Raw genomic sequence first — 15,072 nt, forward strand, 5'->3', positions numbered from 1 at the left:
CACCCCAGCATGGCCACTGGGATGATAATGGGCCAAGCTTAAGAGCTTCCCCCGGTACTTAGTTGGAACCACCAACTGTTTATGTGGATGCCATTCTTCCCGGTGTCCACCAGAAAGAGTCTCCTTATATAAAAGCCCTTGTTCTATAACAAACCGGGATTGGTTAGAAGAGCTGAGAGGTGGTGGGGTGCTCCGTGCCACCACCCAAGCTTTCTGAAGGCTGTCATCTGCTTCCTGCTCAGTCTGGAACTGTTTCCTGGAGGCTGGAGACACTAGTTCTTCCTTAGACTGTGGACTTGGGCTTGGTCCCTCTGGAAGCGATGTAGGTGATGGGGTTGTTTTCATGGCTGGTGAACCACTCTCCGCTGGTGCACCAGGTGGTATTCCAGGCTCAGGCTGAGCCTCTTGGGTAGGGTTGTCTGCTGCTTCTGCCAGTTCAGGCTCGCTGGTGCTCTCTGGCGTTGGGGTTGAGGATGTGTTTGCAAGCACTGGCATCAGTGCTGGCAATGGTTCTGGTGTTGGTTGCGTTTCCAGGTCCGGGTCTGGGACTGGAGGTACTATGGCTGTAGCAGTCGTTGGCAGTGGATCCGGGTCCACTACTTCTGTCTGGGTCTCTGCTAACACAGATGGGGCCCCTGTGGACGGTTCAGGAACAGGGATGGGTCTGGAAGATTGCCTGGCTTGGCTGCGTGTAACCATTCCCACCCTCTTGGCCTACTTTGCCTGTTTGGCCAAGTCTTCCCCCAGTAACATGGGGATGTGATAATTATTATAGACTGCAAAAGTCCACATTCCTGACCAGCCTTTGTACTGGACAGGCAGTTTAGCTGTAGGCAAGTCTACAGCTTTTGACATGAAGGGATAAATTGTCACTTAGGCCTTTGCGTTGATGAATTTGGGGTCCACCAAGGATTGGTGGATAGCTGACACTTGTGCCCCCGTGTCTCTCCACGTGGTAACCTTCTTTCCGCCCACTCTCAAAATTTCCCTTCATTCCGAGGGTATTTGAGAGGCATCTGGGCCTGGGAATCTTTGGAGTGATGGAGATATAATGAACTGCACTCAGTTGGGGTTCTTGGGGCAGTTGGCCTTTATATGTCCCAGTTCATTACACTTGAAGCATCGCCTAGCTGACTGGTCACTGGGCCAAGGTGAGTTACTGGAGATTGGTGAGGTGAGAGAACAGGGAATTGGCGGCTTTCCTTGGGTTGTAGGTGGGGTCTTGGGTTGCCCTCGGGTATAGGGTTTATTGTCAGTGTGACCCCGGTGATATTCGCTCCCCTTGATAGTAGCTCTTTTCTTTTCTGCCACTTCCACCCATCTGGCTCCAATCTCCCCCACCTCTTGCCGTTTTGGGTTTCCCATCTAGGATGTACCTTTCTATTTCCTCCAGAACACTCTCTAAGAACTGCTCCAATTGTATTAGGAGGTGCATGTCGTCCAGAGATTTAACATTGGCTCCTGATATCCAGGCATTATAATTCTTTCCAATGTGGTAGGCGTGTCGGGTGAATGACACATCCGGTTTCCACCATAGGGCTCTGAACCTCCGACAGGTATGCTCAAGTGTTAGCCCCATTCTGATTCTGGCCTTGGTTTGAAAAAGTTTATAATCGTTCATGTTCTCCTTAGGCATTTCAGCCGCCACCTCTGCTAAGGGTCCACTGAGCAGTGGCCTCAGCTCTATCATGTACTGGTCTTCAGAGATGCTGTACCCATGGCAGGTCCTTTCAAAATTTTCTAGGAAGGCCTGAGTGTCATCACCTGCCTTGCAGGTGGGAAATTTCTTGGGATGTGGAACGATAAGGGTTGGTAGGATGGCTGTGTCCTTCGGCTTAGCCTGTTCTAATTCTAGGGCCTGCCGGTGGGCCTCCCTCTAGAGTTCCAACTCTTTCTCTTTTATCTCCAGCTCTCTCCTGTGGTCAGCCTCTCTTTCTCTTTCTCTCAGCTCCATCTCTTTTTGTTTTATTTCTAGTTCTTGTAGTTTCTTTTCCATGTCTCGCTTGTGGTCTACGTCTTTGATTTGTGCCTCTGCCTCCAGTTTTGCCCGTTCCTGTTTCAAGGTGTCCTTGGTAGTCATGGTTTCTGCTTTCTTGTGTTGGGGCACCCTCTGCTGTTTACTGCCTGAAATCCTGCTTCTCTGTTGCCTCCTTAGGGTTGCTTAGCAACAGAGTCTTTTTTAACTCCTTCTTCCTAGCTATTCCCGACAGAATTAGAAAGAAAAACACCATTCATTTGCAAATGTGTTTTGCTGGTGTATGGTAACTCACATCTGGAGTCCCTTTGTTTAACAGAGATCCTTGTTAAACCCTAGTGCCTCTGCCTTCAGAGTACTCAGAAGGGAGAGACCAAAAAAAATCTTCCCAACCTTTGCTTTTAAAACAATCTCCTCTAGCCTGGTTTACACACAGCTAGCAGGGAAAGAGAGAGAAAAATTCCTACTGGCTTTTGCTTCTAAACCCAAACCTCAGTCTGCCTGCAGATAGCTAGCAGGGAGAGAAATAAAAACCTCACTGGCTTTTGGATTCTATCTTTTCTATCTATCCCATATGCTGCACACCATGTCATGGCATAATTTCCCACTCTGAACCTTAGCGTCCAAAAGATGGGGTACCAGCATGAATTCCTCTAAGCTCAATTACCAGCTTAGTACTTGTAGCGCTGCCACCAACCAGGAATTCCAGTGCCTGGTACACTCTGGCCCCCCCAAAACCTTGCCTGGGGACCCCCAAGACCCAGTCCCTCTGGATCTTAACACAAGGAAAGTAAACCCTTTCCCTCACCGTTGCCTCTCCCAGACTTCCCCTCCCTGGGTTACCCTGGAAGATCACTGTGATTCAAACTCCTTGAATCTTAAAACAGAGAGGAAAATCCACCTTTACCCCTCCCAGATTCTCCCTGAGAGAGAAAGCAATCCTAACACAGAGAGGAAATTAACCTCTCTCTCCCCCTTCCCTCCTTTCTCCCCACCACTTCCCTGGTGGATCCAGACCCAGTCCCCTGGGGTCTCACCAGAATAAAAAAACAATCAGGTTCTTAAACAAGAAAAGCTTTTAATTAAAGAAAATAAAAACAATAAACATTATCTTTGTAAATTTAAAAAAAATGGAATAGGTACAGGGTCTTTCAGCTATAGACACTGGGAATATCCTCCCAGCCTAAGTATATAAGTACAAATTAAAATCCTTTTAGCAAAATACCAATTTGAACTCCTTCCAACCAAATACACATTTGCAAATAAAGAAAACAACCATAAGCCTAACTAGCTTTATCTACCTAGTACTCACTATTCTGAACTTATAAGAGCCTGTATCGGAGAGATTGGAGAGGGTTGCACGTCTGGTCCCTCTGAGCCTCCAGAGTGAACAACAACCAAACACTAACAGCACACACAAAAACTTCCCTCCCTCAAGATTTGAAAGTATCCTGTCCCCTGATTGGTCCTCTGGTCAGGTGACAGCCAGGCTCACTGTTCTTGTTAACCCTTTCCAAGCAAAAGAGATATGAAGCACTTTTGTTCTATTGACTCTTACTTATCTCTTTATGACACCTTCATATTCCTTCACTTCCCAAGGTGTCTGGTGAGGTCATGTTCTTGGCTGTCCATGCTTGGGAATAGTGCTAGTAGGTCTTTGATCCTAAATCAGAGTCACTCTGGCAGGAGCTGAAAGTGTCACAGACCTGGAAGGGGATTTCAAATGGATCCCAAGCACTGTTCAAATTCCCTTTTCCCTCTATTGGCAAAGCCACTTCTGGGAAGGTCGGCTGTTTTTTCCGCCTGTTATGAAGGTGCTAAAACTTCTGTAAATAACACTAATGAGACAGCACTGGGTGAAGCAGGTTTCAGCGGATCAGGGGAGAATTTCTCTTCCTGATTCTGAGACATCAGATATAACCTAGTCTGGAATTTCACTTTAAATGAAAATGGAAAGTGTCTTCTACCTCTGTGTGATATGGGTTTTCTATCTTCCATGAAGGCTCCTTGGTCATATACCTGCATGTTAGTGTTGTTTGACAGATTGTAGCTCAGATTTATTGGGAAATTTCAGACAAATGACCATCACTTTTTGACTTAAGGTTTGTTTTTTCCCGTCCCTGCATGATGACATGGAGAAAATTCAAATGCAGTTCAGGCAACAGGAGAGAATACTCCAAGCTGCTGGAGATATTATCAGAGAAACAGTCTGTTTTTAAATCTCCACTCTGAAAAGGTGAACAGCAGCAGACCCCAAATGGTGCAACTGACCAAAATAAGTGCACATGGTCACAGGGTAGTTCAATTGTTTAAGTCAATATTGTCTCCGATGATCCAGGGATAGAATTCCACAGCAAGTGACTTCGAACAAGGCAAAATGCCCAGGTATTTGGTTCCCAAGGTATTTGTGACCCAGTCCCTACAGGAGGTTACTCCTGAAGAGATTTCCTAACTAATCCCAAAATTTGGGAAATGCTGTCTGTGATGAGGTGTATCAACACTGCACTGGCACTGCTAGGATTAACTGCACCCTGTGGGCTGAAGAGGCCACACCCCTCACCATCTCTGGGCATGCTCCAACTCGAGATGGAGTATAAACGGGAGAAGCTCAGCCTGGGTGGACTGGGGAGAACAAACCTATGTTGTTGGCACGGGGTGTGTGGGGGGAAGGCCCAGGGCTGGGGTGGCAGGGGGCTGCCGGTGGGGGGAAGCCCAGGGCTCGGTCAGCAGGAGCACGTGATGGGAAGCCCAGGGCTGGGGCAGGGGCAGCCAAAATTTGTTTTGCTTGGGGCAGCAAAAATCCTAGAGCCGCCCCTGCCTCCACGCACTGTGAGGTAGGTAGGAGCGGATCATTATTATCTCTACTTGAAAGAGAGAGAAGCTAAGGCTGAGGAAGGAGAATTGACTTGTCTTAGGTCACACAGCCAGTCAGTGGCAGAGTTGGGAATAGGACCTAAGAGCCCTGATTTTCAAACTAACCATTGGATCTTGAATTTCATACCTTGAATGACCTGAGTAAAGTGCTCTCAGATCAGCTCCAGACCAACAACGACAGTAATTATTCAGTAAATATTTGAGGAGAACTGCAATGTTAGAGAGAATCATCAACTGCTCAGAGACCATTAATGCAGAGAAGCAACAAAACTCATCAAACATAGAACTGGTTCTGACTTATTTCCTTGGTCTTAAAAGAGAACAACAAGGACCTGAGTCTCCTCCTTGTCAATAACCCCCTGCTCAGCCAATTAGGGTAGAGACTGGGGATGGGAGGCTGAGGGTTCTCACCAGAGAGCCCAAAGGATGGCCCAGGTCACTGGTGGGGATCACTGTCCGAGCACTATTTCAGCCCCACGTTTTTGGGTGGACCTCCCACAGTGGGAGCTGCAGAGCACTTCCCTGTAACTAACTAACTAACACTCTCTCTCTCACACACGCACACACACACTCTCTCACACACACACACACTCACACACACACACACACACCCTCTCCTGGTGTTCAGAGGGGAACAAGTAAAAGGACAAAGGAAGCAAGAGAAGAAGAGAAAGGAGGAAGGGAGGGTTGGAGGAAGAGGTGAAACAAAAAGGACAAACCCTAATGTCCCCAGTGATTCTAAGGGGAGAAATCCCAGGTGCGCAATAAAATTCTGCCTCCTTAAGCTCGTGTTTTCCACACCTAGAATTCAACTGTCACCAGATGGATCAAACTGAACAGGTTTCAAACCTCGAGGAGGCTCTTACCTTCTAAACAGGGATGGCTGTTTTCTAGTAAAATCACTAAAAAGGAAGGAGAAAACTTGGAAGAGGTTCCTCCTGGCGCTCATGTATGCGAACCCAAATACTCTCTCAGTCCTCAAAGAGAGACCTGGAGAAGGAGACTTGCTGAAGCAAAGCCACAGGGGTCTCTGAGGTTTCCCTGGCCCTTTGCCCCTGTCCTACCTGGCTGATGTCAGCATCTCTCTGTGAGGTCACCACCTCCCCACCACCATTGACCAATACTCTGAGGTCCTGCAAAAGGCCTTTGTGATGTCACTGCCACACTCCTCCCTTGCTGTGCCAATGTCCTGCCCCTGGCCAGGCACTTTGGTGGTTTGAGCTACTCCCTGGGGAACACCCCACTCAAGGAGCGTTCGTTCTAGGCAGCAAGCCGGCTAGACAGGAAAACATCAGACGCTGCTCCCAATGCTACACTCAGGTTTTCAGAAATTAGTCGACGTTATGGCCAGACGAGACCATTAGAGTTCACTAGAAGGCATTTTTCTCCAGCCCTCGGAACATTTGGTGGCTCTTTGCTGACCCAGCTCCAATTTCACATCTTTTTCAAATGAAGACACCACAATTGGAGGCAGTATTCTAGTATCAGTCTCACCGATGCTGTGTCACCTCCTGTGATGTTATTGATATAATCTGTAATTGTATAGATCACCGTTGCGACCACTGTTCTATATTTGTAACCAATATTGTAGAAAGGTTGTGTAAGGGGTCTATGGAGAGGTTCTGATTGGCTGATTATAATTATGCTAAAGGTAATAATTGGATATATACCAATATTCTAGAACTGGAAGGGACCTTGAAAGGTCATAAAGTCTAGCCCCCTGCCTTCACTAGCAGGACCAATTTTTGCCCCAGATCTCTAAGTGGCCCCCTCAAGGATTGAACTCACAACTCTGAGTTTAGCAGGCCAATGCTCAAACCACTGAGCTATCCCTCCCTCCTATTGCTAGATGTTTCATTTTTGTAGTTGATGTTATGAATATTGGCTCTATGCTACCCATATTTCAAACTTGTGCCATAATGGGGGATAAAACAGCTACCTTGTTAGAAGTGGCTTTACCAATAAATGGAACCTGGGATTTAAACTCTCAATGATCACACTGTGTTTGGGATCCATTTGAATTCCTCTCCGAGGTCTTTGATACTCAGCTCCAGTCATAGCAACTCTGACAGAGGATTAAAGAAGTCAAAGTATCATCTGCAAGCACAGACAATGGAGAATGCTTCATCACATGACACTTTGAGAAGTGGATGGACAGAATGTGATGAAGATAAACTCTGCCTCGCTCAGACAAAAGGTTACAGTTGCGCAGTAATGAGGAAGGAGGGAATCTCTGAGTCACCCGTCCACGGTCGGGTCTTCACAGTGCTCCCGAGCTGGAGAGTGAAGAACCCCCTCAGTCCCGCTGTGAGACTGAGGAATAGGAGGCCTGTCACCACCATTCCTGCCATCCTGCATTCCTGGTGTCCAGCATCCCAGAGGGCCTCCCTGCCAGCAACAAAACTCAACCGTCATCTGGACTCCCCAGTGCTTCTCCTCAACGGCTCTAAATCACCTGGAGAGTGGAACGTCCTGGGCATCATGCTGGCACGTGGGATCCACTGCACCTGAACAGTGGGGAAAGGTTTCTGTGCTGGAGCATCATTTAGTGTTTTCCAGTTTCCAAGGGAGGGTTTATGGGCCTGAGCGTTAAGCTCCCAAAGCCAGTCACTGTTTCATTGTATTAATTGTTTGCATTTTCCTCTCTTCCCCGTTTTCTGTACCTTTACCCTGACTACACTTACCTTTGTTTGCGCCAAACCACCTTGTCTCCTCTTTATTTTATTTACACCTCACGAGGGAGGCAAAATCCACTGGTGATAGGAGACAGGAGGGAGTTGAGTTTGTATCTCCTGAGAAAAGGGGCTTTTTCCTTTCCTATTTCTCCCCTACCATTTCTAACGTTTTCCTTTGAAGCGTTGCCTTATTCCTCTGGAGGTGACAGAGAGGATGTGGCCACCTTCACCTCCGACAGTGAGATATTGGCTCAGCTCTTTCTTTACTCTGCTGTTGTCAGTCCACGTAACATCAGCGATGGATGCAAGGCTGAGCTCACACACCAATCCCCTGAAATATTTCAGTGCTCCAGAGAAATCCTGCCCCTGGCCATTGGCATGATCTGGTGGAGATTCGAATAGGAAAGGGATGGTCTGAATTGTCAGTGTGGGGAATGAACAACTATCAATAGCAATGTCGTTAACCGCAAACACTCTCTAACCATGCTCCAGCCGGAAGGGAAATGGGCAGGAACTCTTGCTGTTCAGCCACGGACACACTTACACTAATGCACAGCCAGGAGGGTGCTGGGGGAGCTGGTCTGAGCAATTAGAAGTGACAATTCTGTGAGAACAGAATCATTGGGTAGTGAAGCCCCTGTACATCAAGTAATTTTGGCTGAGTAGTTAAGGTGATGGATGAGAAATCCATTGGGGTCTCCTTATGCAGGTTCAAATCCTGCCAACTATGGTAGCATTAGTGTGTGGTCATTGCTGTTGTCTTGGTGCCTGAACATCCACAGCATCAAACTGCAGCCAGATCTAGTCTCGCTCTGCTCCAGCACTGTGGAATAGACAGTTGCTACAGTGAGTGGAGGGGTTTTCCATCCCTGTAATAGCTACCTTGACAGAACAATCTTTCCTTTCATTTAGCACTATGTAACCACGGCTTAGGTAAGATTAATGATACTGGTACTGGTTTCACACTCTGAAAGACGTACTTGTTATCCCATCACCCTCCTATTCCCTGGGCCTTCTCGCGTGACCAGAGGGCAGCAATACATGGAGTTCAAAGGTGCAAACAATTTGATGTTTATTGGAATAAATTTCCAGCAAGCAACGATTCCAGTTTCCTTCCTCAGTATCCCTCTTCCCAGCTCTGACACCACAGAGCCTTGCCTGTGTCCCTGTTCCTATTCCCCACCTTAGCAAAACATAATTGCAATTCCCCTACCCCTATTCCCATTCCCCACCTTACTTCCTGACTGACTGCAGACTATATAGTAAAACGTGAGTTCTGCTTAGCTATACCTTAACCAATCATTTTACTGACGTTTAACTAATCCTAACATATTGTAACATGATTATCTAACCAATTATACCCCACCACCTGAACTGGTTTACATCCAACAAATTAATTATATAGAAGACAGAAACAATCACAGAACCAGACAGAGATTACACAGACAAGCAATAGGAAAGTGGAGACTACAGTGATAGAACAAAGAAATGAGGATTTCACACCCCAGCTATTGATAAGTGAACTGTTGCCGGACAGGATGCTATCACAGTAGAGGTTGTGGATGCTGGTTGCTTAACTGTCTGGCCCCCAGGGCAGGATTTTGAGGGTCACTATTACTTTCTCAGCATGCCAGCAACCATCTTTTGTTCACTTAAAACGTGAGCAGGGAGCTTCCAACACCGCAGAACTCATGGAGCTCCAGGAAACGTGTAACTTTAGGTCCGGATGAGTGTGTCTAAAAATCAGCTGTGCTGTAGAAGGTCTCTAGGAGTTGAAAGAGATGTGCCATCTCAACCTCCCTAAAGAGTGTCATCAAATATTAATGAAAACTAGGGTTGATAAGTCACATCCTTTGTAGCATTAGGATTGTGGACTGGTCTAAAGTGCCAATTTTAAGGCTCTCTTTTCCTATCTCTTAGGTGTTCTGGTCTCTGCACAGAGAAGTGGTTTCAAATCCCACTCCTGACATGACCATTTTCTTTTATCTGGAGAAAACGGCCTCACTTCAATCTCCTTTGCAACAATAGAACACCATTTGCTTAGGTTTTCTATTCCAGTAGTGAGAGAAGCTCCAAACCAGGGAGAAACAGTGCCTTTTCTCTTGACTGATCAATTTTTGTCTTCCTTCATTCCAAGCCATTTTCTCAGATACATCTGTATTTCCCACACTTTTTTGTTCAGCGTTCTTTGCTTTTATGAAACTTTAGGGTCATCATTTACTGCCACACAACTGTATTTATGAAGTGAAACAATATTTTTTGGATATTCTTGCAGAAAGGACTGGATACAGGCCTGGATCAGAATCTTCATTACCAGAGCTAGAATTTCTATTTTACAAGAGCTATTTTTCTGCATCTATTAGATTTCCAACATTGATTTCATTTTATACACATTTTGAGCATCTATTAAGGATAAATTCAACAAAAATACCACTTCTCTTTCCTCCACATCTGCATCATGAAGGGGAGCATTCCGAATACCATACGATTAGCTAGGAAAGATCTTCTGTGGGGCATGGGTTACAAAAATGCTTCAGGAACCAAATACATGGGCATTTTCCAAGTTAGAAATCACTTAATGTGGAATTCTCTCCCCAGATCATCTGAGAAAATACTGACTTAAAGAATTGAACTACAGTGTGATCATATGCATTTCCTTCAGTTAGTTGGGTTTCTGCTGTTGTTCCCCATTTCCGAATGGAGATTTTCAATCACTGCTGTTTCTTTGTTAGCATGTGCAGTGAATTGGAGAGTTCTCCACTGTTGACAGAACTGCACTTGAACTTTCTCCTTGTCATCATGGAGGGGTGGGGAAAAAGCAAAGCTGAAGTGACAAATGACCATTTCCTAAAGTCCTAATTTCTCTTAAATTCTCCAAGAAATCTGAGCTACGTCCTATCAAACTGAACTAATATCCAATTGGGTGAGCAAACAGCCTTCAGGAAAGATAGAAACCCACATCACAGAGAGACAGAATACATGACAATGAAAGCATCAAGAGAAATTCCAGAGCAGGTTACATCTGATTATTCCGAATCAGGACAAGAGATTCTCCCATCACATTCTCCTCTGATCCATTCAAAGCAGCTTCACTCAGCACTCTCTCAATAGTCAGTTATGTTACTTACAATTTTGTAAATATCCTAGCATCCCCATAATGGGGGAAAAAATAGTCCCCTTGCCAGAAGTGGCTTTACCAATAGATGAAACCTGGAATTTAAATGCCAAATAACCACACTATGTTTGGGATCCATTTAAATTCCCCTCCCAGGTCTTTGACACTTTCATCTCCAGTCATAGCGACTCTGATATAGGATTAAAGAAATCAAAGCATCATCTCCAAGCACAGGCAGCTGAGAACTCTTCCTGATCTGACACTTTGAGAAGTGGAGGGATAGAATGTGATGAAAATAAACTCTGCACTGGGAAGCCAAAAGGTAACAGTTCTGGAGTGATGGGGAAGGAGGGAATCTCTGAGTCACCCCATCTCCTTCCAGTGTCACAGAGGCTGAAATGACACTTTTCCTCCCTGCTCCTCTTTATTTAACTATAATATGAAAAATTCCCAATATAACTGCTCTTCAGCACAACCCAGAGCAACGTGAGAACAACTGGCAATGATACAATCTGTATCATTGGTGACTCTAACAATAACTTTGCAACAGGAGGAATGGTATAAGTGTGACGCTCCCTGGTTCCTCATAGGAAGGGCACACTCCAACTACTCATGGGATAATTGAGTTGATAGAAAGGACAAATGGGCCCGCCTCAAAAGAAGGCAAACTACAAAAGGCATAAATGGGCCACTCATCTGGACAAGCTGAGGGATAACTGTGCTGCAAACCATTCAAACAGATTTAAAAAGTTATTATGTGGGGATCAGGAAAAGTATTAAAGAAAAAAAACTGATAGCCCTAGAGGTTTTTATGGTGTTCATCGCCCTTGCAGATTCTCTGATGGCTAATATGGGCTGAGTGCCAAGAGGTTTTCCCACATTCTCTGCTTTCATAGGACCTGTCCCCTGTGTGGATTCTCTGATGTTGAGAAAGGGCTGAGCTGCTAGTGAAGGTTTTCCCACACTCACGGCATTCATAGGGCCTCTCCCCTGTGTGGATTCTCTGATGTTGAGAAAGACCTGATCTTTCAATGAAGCTTTTCCCACACTCACGGCATTCATAGGGCCTTTCCCCCATGTGGATTCTCTGATGTTTAGAAAGGTCTGAGCTGCTAAGGAAGGTTTTCGCACACTCACAGCATTCAAAGGGCCTCTCCCCTGTGTGGATTCTCTGATGAACAGAAAGGGCTGAGCTGCTAGTGAAGGTTTTCCCACACTCACGGCATTCATAGGGCCTCTCCCCTGTGTGGATTCTCTGATGTTTAGAAAGGGCTGATCTTTCAATGAACCTTTTCCCACACTCACTGCATTCATAGGGCCTCTCCCCTGTGTGGATTCTCTGATGTTGAGAAAGGGCTGATCTTTCAATGAACCTTTTCCCACACTCACGGCATTCATAGGGCCTTTCCCCTGTGTGGATTCTCTGATGATTAGAAAGGGCTGAACTGCTAGTGAAGGTTTTCCCACACTCACAGCATTCATAAGGCCTCTCCCCTGTGTGGATTCTCTGATGTTTAGAAAGGTTTGAGCTGCTAATGAAGGTTTTCCCACACTCACAGCATTCAAAAGGCCTCTCCCCTGTGTGGATTCTCTGATGAACAGAAAAAGCTGAGCTGCTAGTGAAGGTTTTCCCACACTCACGACATTCATAGGGCCTCTCCCCTGTGTGGATTCTCTGATGATTAGAAAGGGCTGAGCTGCTAGTGAAGGTTTTCCCACACTCACGGCATTCATAAGGCCTCTCCACTGTGTGGATTCTCTGATGTTTAGAAAGGTTTGAGCTGCTAATGAAGGTTTTCCCACACTCATTGCATTCGTAGGGCCTCTCCCCTGTGTGGATTCTCTGATGAACAGAAAAAGCTGAGCAGCTAGTGAAGGTTTTCCCACACTCACGGCATTCATAGGGCCTCTCCCCTGTGTGGATTCTCTGATGAACAGAAAAAGCTGAGCTGCTAGTGAAGGTTTTCCCACACTCATGGCATTCATAGGGCCTCTCCCCTGTGTGGATTCTCTGATGTTGAGAAAGGGCTGATCTTTCAATGAACCTTTTCCCACACTCACTGCATTCATAGGGCCTGTCCCCTGTGTGGATTCTCTGATGATTAAGAAGGGCTGAGTAGTCACATATGTTTTTTCCACACTCTGTGCATGTATTTTTTCTCTTTCCAATGATGATTTCCTGCTTTGTTGTGGCTTCCTTGAGGTCCTTCTGAGTTCCCTGAGAGGAAATACGTTTACCCAATTTCTCCCCTGGCTGGTTTCCTTGCTCTCTTTCTGGTCTGTGCTCAATCTCACAGGATTTTTCCTCCTCATGACTCCTGGACACATTGCTTTTTGATCTTTGCAATAATGCTCTGTGTTTATCCAGTTGCTGAACATTTTTCTGCTGAGAATTCTGCTCCTCTTTCTCACATGTCATTGCATCACCTGCTGTGAAAAAGACAGAAACCTCAAACAGGGATGAAAAGTGAAAAGCCAAAACAAACTAAGTGCTGGAGGGAGGTCAAATAAAAATCACAAACTGAACTCCCCCATACTCTTCCCCAAAACAGGAGAGAGGAGGGGATCAATTTGGCTTTTAAATCCCATCCAAATTCTCAAGGGGAAGAGAGGAAGCTACTGCCTTGTGTCTGCTAGAATCTACAGGAAGCCATGAGCTATAGTTACCCTGAGGATATGACCCCTTCTGGCAACAATAATGAACTGAAAGACCTCTCAAGGGCTTTGTAGGGCATCCCAGATGTTTTCTTCAGGCACTTTCACACTCAGAGTTGGTTTAATGTTTCCTCACCTCTGCAGGGAGATCTCAGGGTCTGTTTTCCCTCTGAACCATGCAGGTCTGAGACCCATGGCTCTTCCCCTTGTTCCAGCTGGGAGATCACATCAGGTTTGGAAACTGGAAAACCTGCTCAGATGAAAGAAGACAAAGGAGTTCTGTTGATTTCATCAAACTTTGTCATAAAAAACATTCTATTAATTTAACTTTAATACTTAGTGAGACGTGGTGTGCCTGGGCGAGTCCTCCCTGAAAATGCCAAGACCAGGGCAGGCTGAAAAAGGGAGAGCAGAGGCTCCCCAAACTGGTGGTTAACACGGAAGTTAAACTCACCAACCAGTCACGAACTGTGCTTCTGATCCCCCACACTGGTTATCGAGAAATTGAAAAAAGAAATCACACGGCCCCCTTTATTGCATTCTAGTTCTCTGACTCCCAATCAGCACCTAGGTCCAGCACAGTGAGAGGTTATTTAAAAACTCTGCTCACATAAACAAAGTGTTCTTCTGACCCCAGAGTCAGCCACATTACCAGGTCAGTATGGGTTTGGATCTTACCCAAAATACTATGATGCCAGCCAATCCTTAGCACCTAAACTAAAGGTTTATAAGCAAGAAAGCATCTAAACTAAAGGTTTATTATAAAAGAAAGAAAGAAAAAGGGAGTTGTTAAATGGGAAAGCAGTCAGACACATTCAGAAATCTATACATCTGGTTCTTAGCAGTATTGGTGAGTTTCTGGCTTGAAAGGCTCCCTGGTACACATCCACATTATTCAGTCCTTTGTTCAAGCCTTCAGTTTGTAGAGAAGTTGCTCTAGAGGTAGGAAGGGGGATTGAAGACAAAATGGAGATGATGCAGATGCCCTTTATATTCCCTTTGCCAAGTGGCTTCTACTTCCTGTGTCCCAAACACAAGCTTCACAGTACATGGCATGGAAAAGCCTTGGAGTTCTCAGTACACAGTGTAATACAGCGTGGCCAGAGGGCAGCAAGATAGGGTTAGAAGGGAGCCTTATTCCCTATAGAGGGAAGAAAGTTTGCTATAGATTAACTAGAGCTCCTGAAGCCAATTGGAGCACCTGCAGTCAGTCACCTGATAAATACTGCAACCTTTAGTCCCAGATTTGGACCTTAGCGTCCAAAATATGGGGGTTAGCATGAAAACCTCCAAGCTTAGCTACCAGCTTGGACCTGGTACTTGCTGCCACCACCCAAAAAATTAGAGTGTTTTGGGGCACTCTGGTCCCCCTGGAAAACCTTCCCTGGGGACCCCAAGACCCAAATCCCTTGAGTCTCACAACAAAGGGAAATAATCCTTTTTCCCTTCCCCCCCCACAGGTGCTCCTGGAGAGATACACAGATACAAGCTCTGGGAATCCAAACAGAGTGACTCCCCCCCACTCTCCGTTCCCAGTCCTGGAAACAAAAGCACTTTCCTCTTCACCCAGAGGGAATGTAAAATCAGGCTAGCAAATCCAACACACACAGATCTCCCCCTGATTTCTTCCTCCCACCAATTCCCTGGTGAGTGCAGACTCAATTTCCCTGAAGTAAAGAAAAACTCCACCAGGTCTTAAAAGAAAGCTTTATATAAAGAAGAAAGAAGAATACATACAAATGGTCTCTCTGTATTAAGGTGACAAAATACAGGGTTAA

The 15,072-nt window shown here is 45.7% G+C and overlaps 1 protein-coding gene across 1 annotated transcript in view; it reads right to left on the reverse strand.

The window, feature by feature from the left end:
- Positions 1-15,072, reverse strand: part of LOC115642835 (zinc finger protein 850-like) — a 453,819-nt gene that overhangs the window by 308,192 nt on the left and 130,555 nt on the right. Inside the window, exon 4 of the mRNA XM_030546530.1 lies at positions 11,585-12,751. Coding sequence (XP_030402390.1) covers positions 11,585-12,751 — 1,167 coding nt within the window. The remainder of the gene's footprint in view (positions 1-11,584; positions 12,752-15,072) is intronic.

The sequence above is a fragment of the Gopherus evgoodei genome, unplaced genomic scaffold, assembly GCF_007399415.2.
Source record: "Gopherus evgoodei ecotype Sinaloan lineage unplaced genomic scaffold, rGopEvg1_v1.p scaffold_46_arrow_ctg1, whole genome shotgun sequence".
NCBI lineage: Eukaryota > Metazoa > Chordata > Testudines > Testudinidae > Gopherus > Gopherus evgoodei.